This window comes from Anser brachyrhynchus (assembly GCF_964034855.1).
Source record: "Anser brachyrhynchus genome assembly, chromosome: 1".
Taxonomy (NCBI): Eukaryota; Metazoa; Chordata; class Aves; order Anseriformes; family Anatidae; genus Anser; species Anser brachyrhynchus.
Window position 1 is genome coordinate 183,969,872 of NC_137694.1, and position 8,147 is coordinate 183,978,018.

Below are 8,147 nucleotides of genomic sequence, written 5' to 3' on the forward strand. Positions count from 1 at the left end.
AAAGGCCCCACAGACATCAAATCTCCGTATGGAGAAATAGTTAAAGTGATAAGTTTGTAGCAAAGCTCTAGCAATTAAAAACAAAAACAAAACAAACAAACAAACAACAAACACAACCTCATAACCATAGTATGACTGCTTATCATTCAAGTTAGCAATACAGCGTGGGTTTTTGTTAGTTTCTCTTAAAGCCAGTTATGAACTCAGCTTATTAGAATAAAGTGTAAAGTGACATGAGTGTTAGAAAATGAAATTAAACTTTGTTGGACCATTGGACCTGGTGCATCCAGCTCTGGCCAAGTAGCCTCCCGTAAGCAAAAATAAAAAAGTGCAAATTCCTTAGATATGACATTACATACTGTATTTTATTGTATTTGCCACTATTCACTATGTTATTGTATGTTGTTATATCAACAGTTGTGGGATATGACACCAGTAGTGTCTTGATGATGCACCAGTGGAACTTGAAGGGTGACATTTACAGAAGAAACAGATTTCCTAACCCTAATCACACTGCAGAAGATAGATAACGCTGGGTGCATACGGCAGATGAGAAAGGAACTAATGTGTTTACAACGATTTTATGTCCTCTGCTTGATCAAGGCTGAACATTTGCACGAAGACTCTTTCCACTTATTCTCAAAATATCCCAGAAGGTATTTTTTTAACTAATGGTTTGTACGATCTGACTTCAGTTGTCTTGAGTTTGTTCGGAAAATCCGTGTGCGGTGCAATTTTTAGTTTTTGTATTTCCTTGTGTCAGGATACTTGCTGCTTTGTACAGAGGGTTCTGGGTTTGTGTCTTACCACGTACGTTTTCGGTATCGACAGACTGCATAAAGGCAATCAGCTCTCCCCACAGCGAGCACCTCTCTATTTGGGATGTTCCTGCTGACGATGCTCTCTTCCATGGAGGAATTCCAGGCACGGTGCTGCACGTTCTCTGCGTTTGATGCACTTGCCGTTCCTAAAAACGGCTCTGCCGTCCACTTGTCCTCGCAGACATCAGCCGGAGAGCGCTGGATTGTTTCGCAGGAGCTGAAGAACAGCTTCCAGCCGCTCTCCTTGCTGCACAAGTTGCAAAACCAGGGGGCCAGGTTGCATAGCAACTAATTTCTACAAAAGCTGAAATAGTTTTCCAGCTCAGAGCATTGCAAGGAGCACACAGACCTGCTTTGATGAGGCTGCAGGCTGATTCTAATGAAATTATTGACAACTGTGAGCAGCTTTTGGGAGGGTGTGCATGGGGGCGTGGGGAGTGGATCTAAAGCTGGTCTGGGTCTGAAAAGTCTGTTTTACCTCTACCTCTACCTTGCGCAGCAACATTTCAGCATTTATACCTGTCTGTGTTGTTGAACATGAATTTGTTTTTCCCGTTTTCCATACGGTTAGTCATATTTATTTTTTAAAATGCTGATGGTTTTTATTAATTTCCTCTCTAGATCAGAAACTGATATTGCTGAATGACACCCATTGTCCTGTTGTCATATTCGACAGTTTCTTTTAAAAAATAAAAAGTATTTAAAAACCTGGATCACTAACTTACCTTTTTAAAAGGAAATTGTCAAGATGAATAAAAAAGAACAAAAACCCACAGCTTTTTTGTTCCAGAGGGATGTTATCTGAGGAGTCATATTTGAGTTCCTCTACATCCATTTCAGTGTTTAACACACTATTGTCAATGCTCTTGGAAGAAACTGGCACGGAACAGCAGGCTGGGAGTTTCCTGTGTCTCCTCTTTAAGCAGGGTTGTTGGTCCCTACCTGCCGTGACACAGCAGGTCAGTGGTGCTCAGTCTTGCCCCATTTTGTACTTTACTTTTCCCTGCTAAATGGGAGGTCACGGTGTCTAGGACTACAATGCACATTGCTACATAGAGAAGAGCTTTATGCTTTCGCAAAAGAAAACAAACCTTCTCCTTTGCTTGCCTGGCAGTAATTCACTTTCGAGGAAACAAAAAGGTAAACACAATCCATGGCATTAATGTCAGACTGATGAGCTGCCTCAGTAAAGAGCGCATGGACTTTCACATGTGCGTGGTATGACAGATACATATTTTCAGGGACAATTCTCTATTTATACAACCTATAAACGGGGCTTAAGCATTCTGCAGTTGTCTGAAATGATGCCACCCTGGCTTTCCTGGTCATACAGCCTGGTGTCAGCTCCCCTCTAGGCAGCATTTTTAAAGCATATTTTCAAACATAATTCACATAGCACTAAAAAGACTTTCTTTCCTACTTAAACGTTAATATTTTTGTAAGCCCGTATATATTTTTGTAAGCCCGTATACTTTCTTTCCTGGTGACTGGACTTGGGAGCAAGGTTTGTTTGAATTCCTGCAGTAAATTCTTGTCCCTATCTTCTCTTCCCATGCAGTTGTGGTTTTAGTGTTGCTTGTGGGTGGATGTTGGGTACACGAGCCCATTTTGCAAAATTTCCTCTGTTATTCTTTCCAAATAAACTATCTGGAGGGTTATTTGAATTTAACATGAATGCTCTGTTACCTTGCAATCTCAGGTCAGACCGGTCGCGGCTTATAAAATGATATAAGCTGAAAGTGAAGCTGGAGAGGAAAGCAGACTGTTTTCCTTTGCTCTGACCTTTAGAGCTATAATGTAGTGATATGAAGGGAAAATAGTTCTGTTTAACAATAATTCCTCTATATCCCAAATGAAACAAGGAGAGTTTTGACAGTGGGAGAGGTAAAAATACCTACCTCCCTGTCTTGCACTGTTTGTGTAACCATACTGATTTCTTTTGTCTTCTAGATCAGCACAAAAAGGGATGCCTGTTGCCTGGTACTTTTCTTTTTAATTTAATTTTAATTGCCAAATAATGACTCTGAGCTGTTTTTCAAGAATTACATTATTTTGGGGTGTTGGGGGGGAGAGAACAGAGGGACGGAGGGTGCAGTGTCTTTTGGTACAGATGTAAACCATGGAATAAACCCACATACACTCAAGCAAAACAAAGTCTCTCATCCCAGGGGCTGCTGAATTACAGCAGCAAGCTTTTAGTGTTATCTCCTGCTGTGCCAAAGGGCACACAAACAATGCTGGCTTTCCCCTGCTCTTCATTTTTATAAAATTTGGTTTTCATTTCTCTCTTAGCTGGTATTTCTTTGGGGGAAGAAGCAGTGTTCTTCAGAGAATCTATCTGCCCTTCCTGCTCTTAAAGTGAGCGGTATCTGTCGTGGTCGTGCAGGTGATGGGGCAGGATTGGGCCACGCACACAGTGCTTGAATGGCTGATTTGAGCCCCATGCCTTCTGTCTGGCTGAAGGGAGATGGACCTGAGCATTGATTCTCTCCCCAGCCCCCAGCTTCAGTCCTTTTAAGCTGAAAATACTTAAGGGAAGGGAAAAGTATGTGGGCAGTGCAAGGATGGCACTGATGGTCCTTCTAAGACTAACGCCATGGTTAGACGTTTTAAAACAGGGTAATGCACGGGGCTGAAAGTCTGACGGTGTTGGAACAGTCCTGAGTGGTGACAGTAGTGTCCTCATCTGTTAACACTTGTTTACTTACTCATTACAGTGAAGCCCAATTGACCTCGCCACCTCATCCTCTTGATCTTGAGGATATCCTATTGATGAGGATATCACTGTCAGAAAGGAATAAACAATGTTTCCCCCAGCTCTCCAGTTCTGGGCATACTGGAGACAGTGCATGGTAGGGCCACCCAGGTGAGGAAGGGCCTGGAGCACCTCTCCTGTGAGCAGAGGCCGGGAGAGCTGGGGCTGCTCAGCCTGGAGAAGAGGAGGCTCAGGGGGATCTCACCCAGGGCTGTGAATCCCCGCAGGCAGGGGGCAAAGAGGCCGCAGCCAGGCTCTTTTCAGGGGTGCCCAGCGCCAGGCCAGGGGCAGTGGGCACCAAGGGGCAGGCAGGAGGCTCCCTCTGAGCACCAGGCAGCACTTGTGTGCTGGGCGGGCGGCTGAGCGCTGGCCCAGGCTGCCCAGAGAGGCTGTGGGGTCTCCTCCTGGGAGAGCGGCACAAGGCGCCTGGACGGGGTCCTGGGCACCCTGCGCTGGGGGGCCCTGCTGGAGCGGGGCTTGGGGCCGGGGGCCTCCAGAGCTCCCTGACAGCCTCAGCCATTCTGAGAGTCTATGAATAAAAGTCCATGTCTACATCTACTGCATGACTTAGAAAATTAAAAAAAGAAAAAAAAAGTATCTTGAAATATAAAATACTAAGTGTACTAACAAAGCTGGAAGTGCTACATGTGCATGTCCTTGCTGTTCACAAAACAGTTTGGGTAAGAACAACCAAAATTCTGTTTAGTAGCACATAGCGGGTAGTTCTACAATGAGTGGTTTTGCAGGGCTGTGTCCTTACCAGGAAGCCCCATTTAGCAAATAGGATGTTTTAAATTAGGACCTAAAAGACTTTGTTTCTATAGTAGTATGCAACGGGAAGAACAAATCTGATCCCTTTTCAAGATGGATTAATGTGCTGAGTCCCTTCAATGTTGACCTCTTGTTTAATAATGAGGAATTTCTCAGATTCTCTCTTTAAAATCAAATATGAAATTTTGCAGGAAATCTTTGCCCCTCAGAAGAAGGAAAAAAAAAAAGTTCCCTAGTCTGACAGTAACCTGAAGTTGTGGAATTTCAGTTTCAGAGATTAACCCTGTGTGGTTACATGTGATCTTTCATTACATTTTCCCAGTTTGTGGGGATTTTCCATTGTGGCTTTTTGGCCATATCTGAAATTGTGTTTGCTGCAGGACAAGAGATTGAACTCAAAGACATTGACATTTCTGCCACATGTGGACATCGAACTCGAGACAAAATGAAAACAAGAGAGACCAGTCTACCAGCAAAGTATTTGCAACTATATATATATGCTAGGAATGAACATTATCAGCACACCAAAAAAAGCCAGTAGTGTTGAAATGAGTACTCACCAGAACTCTAGAAAGCTGAACCATCCCCTGTCCTAGCGTTATGAGCTGACCAGCAGCCCTGGTCAGGATCCTTAAGTCGGGAGGAGTATGCAGTTGTGCTGGTGATGGGGTGGCAGATGGAGTCTGTGAAGATCTAACTTCAATTTCCTGTTCTTTGTTTTAGTTGCCCAGTAGTAGTGTTTATCTACCTCAAGCAGAGCAGTAAGAAATGCAGTAGATGTGGAAGCACTTTGATATTTCAGTGATGGCAGAGAGCCCCATCACTGCTGAGATGGTGCTGAGAGGTGTCAGGCCTTATGGAGGTATTCGTTTTGCCCTTCTCCAGCTGCTTGTTCCCTATCCGTTAAGTAATCTGAACTTATTAAAGGCTTTATCACTTTTGAACTTTCCAGGCTTCTTTGCACAATTTTTTCATCCCTGTTAACTGAATTTGGCATTTTTGCAGATGCTAACTAAATACAAACATTTTATAGTGGGTCGGGGCTTCCTTCAGATGTGAAAGACCCGTTGCCACCTCAGCTGTGTCCTGTCCCAAGAAAATTCTGTGGCGTTGCCACCACCAAGTAACTCATAAAGTTTCAGCAAAAGCGAGTGCATGAACTTGATTTATCTTTAGTAATTAACACCAGGTACAAATTAGTTTCTTGAAGCTTTCACCACTGTTCTTGATATTAAGCAAATGCTACTTCTTCTCCTTCCCCCCCGCCTGGAGCTCATACCCTCATTCCCTGGCTTACAGCCTGGGGCAGACCCCGCTGTCTCTGCTTTGGGCACTGAGGTTCCCTGCGCCATGCCCAGACAGTGCTGTAGCAATGGGGATGTACAGGATGAATTTTTCATCTTGACTACCTGGAAGTGGGCCAACAGCCAAGGGAAGCAGGATGTCTGGGCAGTGAGCTAATAACTCAGTTTTCTGCACTGCTCCAGAGCTTCCTTTTTCCATTTCCAATTCCTGATTGTGGATTCTCAACTCTTACTGTACCTGGAAAGCAAAGGGAAAACAACCAAGAGGATTTTTAACTGGCAAGGCAAACCTCACTTCCCAGCAGCTCCCAGAAGTTTGTACTTGTTCTGGTTCTTCCACTCTTCTGTTCTTCCGAAATTTTATCTGTGCAGTGCCACTGACATTGCTGGCACGGCAAACACGGCTGTTTCTCTCGACAGAAGGCTGAAAAGCTGGCTGGCTGAAAACCTTTGGCCAGGCTGATGCCGTGTCTCTCTGTAGGCTGTGCATTAAATTCTAGTTTGGTAGAGAACAAGTTTTCTTCATAAGAATACACCATTTTCCTAACATTTATCTGATGGCTCCCCCTAGGGAGAGAGGAACACAAATACTGACCTACTTCACAAGTTGGAGCTCTTGGATTCAGTCACTTTTAGTCCCAGAAACGCTTTTGTTACACTCCTCTCCATTCGATTTCTTGCCTGTTCAATGCCTTCTTTCTCTTTCTCATTGTCTAGCTCAGAGCTAGGATGAGTGCTGCTGGAATACAGATTTTTTTCAAGTTATCTTCTTTGCATTTCAAAATTATCTTCTGTAACCAGCCACTGGGTCTGCCCATATGCACCCAAACCACCTGTCCCAGCAAAACATGAAGTGTTAAGACTGACAAAGAGGAAAGAGGAAAGAGGAAAGAGGAAAGAGGAAAGGGGAAGGGAAGGGAAGGGAAGGGAAGGGAAGGGAAGGGAAGGGAAGGGAAGGGAAGGGAAGGGAAGGGAAGGGAAGGGAAGGGAAGGGAAGGGAAGGGAAGGGAAGGAAAAAACAAAAAAGAAAAAAACAAAAAAGAAAAAACAAAAAAGAAAAAAAGAAAAAACAAACAAAAAAAAACAAAAAAGAAAAGAAAAAACAAAAAAGAAAAAAGAAAAGAAACAAACAGGGAACTATTCTGAGCCAAGAGAGATTTGAAGCTTCCTGCTTCCATTCAAAGTGTCAACAGCTCATTGAAAAAGCTGCTGGGTGAATGTTGACCAGCGCTAACTTTACAAGTAGGATCTGGTATCATCATCAGGAGACCTTTAGTGTTGCAGGGAATGTGAGATTTAAGAGTGTGACTCTCAATATTGTGTCTTAAAAATGCTCTGTCATTCCAAAAATATAGTAGTTGACTGAATTGAAAATTGACATGTCTGGCCCAGGACTGTGTTCCACCAAATAAATAGTTTATGTTGAGTTTTTCAGCACTGACTTAGCTGTTTACATTAAAGTCTATAGAAAAACTCCCATCAATGGGCTGCCCAGGGAAGTGGTTGAATCACCATCCCCGGAGGTCTTTAAAAGACGTTTAGATGCAGAGCTTAGTGATATGGTTTAGTGCAGGACTTGTCAGTGTTAGGTCAGAGGTTGGACTAGGTGATCTTGGAGGCCTCTTCCGACCTAGATGATTCTGTGATCTTTGGGCCCAAGCACAGCATGGTCAACATCATGCTTGAATCCTGTTTAACAGGAAGGGCTGGCCCTGCTTGAACCTTTTTTACCAGCGAGTGGAAACAATGTGAGTGTGCACAGCTAGGACAGCACAAACACTGTTGGTGCACTGTTGGTGCAAATGCAACAGTTGGTATTTGCAGTTTACTCCAAAAAAGAGATAGATAGATATGGGCATGTCCTGGCATTCAAAGACAGACTACTATAAACAATTGTTTATACCTTTAACCAAACATAAATTTGTTTTGTTTTTAAGAATGAATAAACATGGCCCAGCAATGAAACTTTAGGAAAAGAGGAAATGCCATGTACATGATCATCTGTTGCACGGACCTCCTAAAATTTTCACTGATGACTGAGAAACGTTTCAGTGGCAACTGCATCGCTGCGGTCAGTCCTGTTCACTGCCGATGGGGCAATGTGGGGAAACGACTCTACGTGTGGTCTGTGCACTCTGGCTTGTGCAAAACCCCCAAGAGCAAAAACCTTCTGATTCAGTGACATTAAAAAATGAAGAAAAATGAGAAAGCCTTCAGAATGTGAATAATTAAAGAACTGAAGTCAGAGTCATATAAGCTCGAAAGCTGAGACAAGAAGTGTTGGGCTGAGCATAGAAAGGGAAGGAAGAACAACTGTTGTGCTTCTGTTTCAGCTCCTATAAAGCAGGTGTGTACCAAAGTCCTTAATGTGCACTGCTCAGCAAGAGTCTGTGCTACCTTGCATTTCTGATGTCGTCACCAGATGCCATTTTTCTCTTGCCCCTAAAAATTTTACAGGTGACACCATTTTTGCTTAACATAACACCATTGACACCA

At 43.5% G+C, this 8,147-nt stretch overlaps 1 protein-coding gene and 1 long non-coding RNA gene across 4 annotated transcripts in view; one reads left to right on the forward strand and one right to left on the reverse strand.

The window, feature by feature from the left end:
• WDFY2 (WD repeat and FYVE domain containing 2) overlaps positions 1–1,593 on the forward strand; it is a gene marked incomplete at its 5' end in the record, with an annotated part of 78,012 nt that extends 76,419 nt beyond the window's left edge. For all 3 annotated transcript variants that reach the window (XM_080569646.1, XM_080569644.1, XM_080569645.1), the window contains one exon: positions 418–1,593. In XM_080569646.1, coding sequence (XP_080425772.1) covers positions 418–447 — 30 coding nt within the window. In that variant the 3' untranslated portion in view covers positions 448–1,593. The remainder of the gene's footprint in view (positions 1–417) is intronic.
• Positions 1,022–8,111, reverse strand: LOC308183535. The gene is made up of 2 exons (XR_013942467.1): positions 6,247–8,111; positions 1,022–6,147 (listed from the first exon to the last, which is right to left on the reverse strand). It is a non-coding gene; the product is annotated as an uncharacterized lncRNA (long non-coding RNA).
• Between the last annotated feature and the right edge of the window lie 36 nt (positions 8,112–8,147).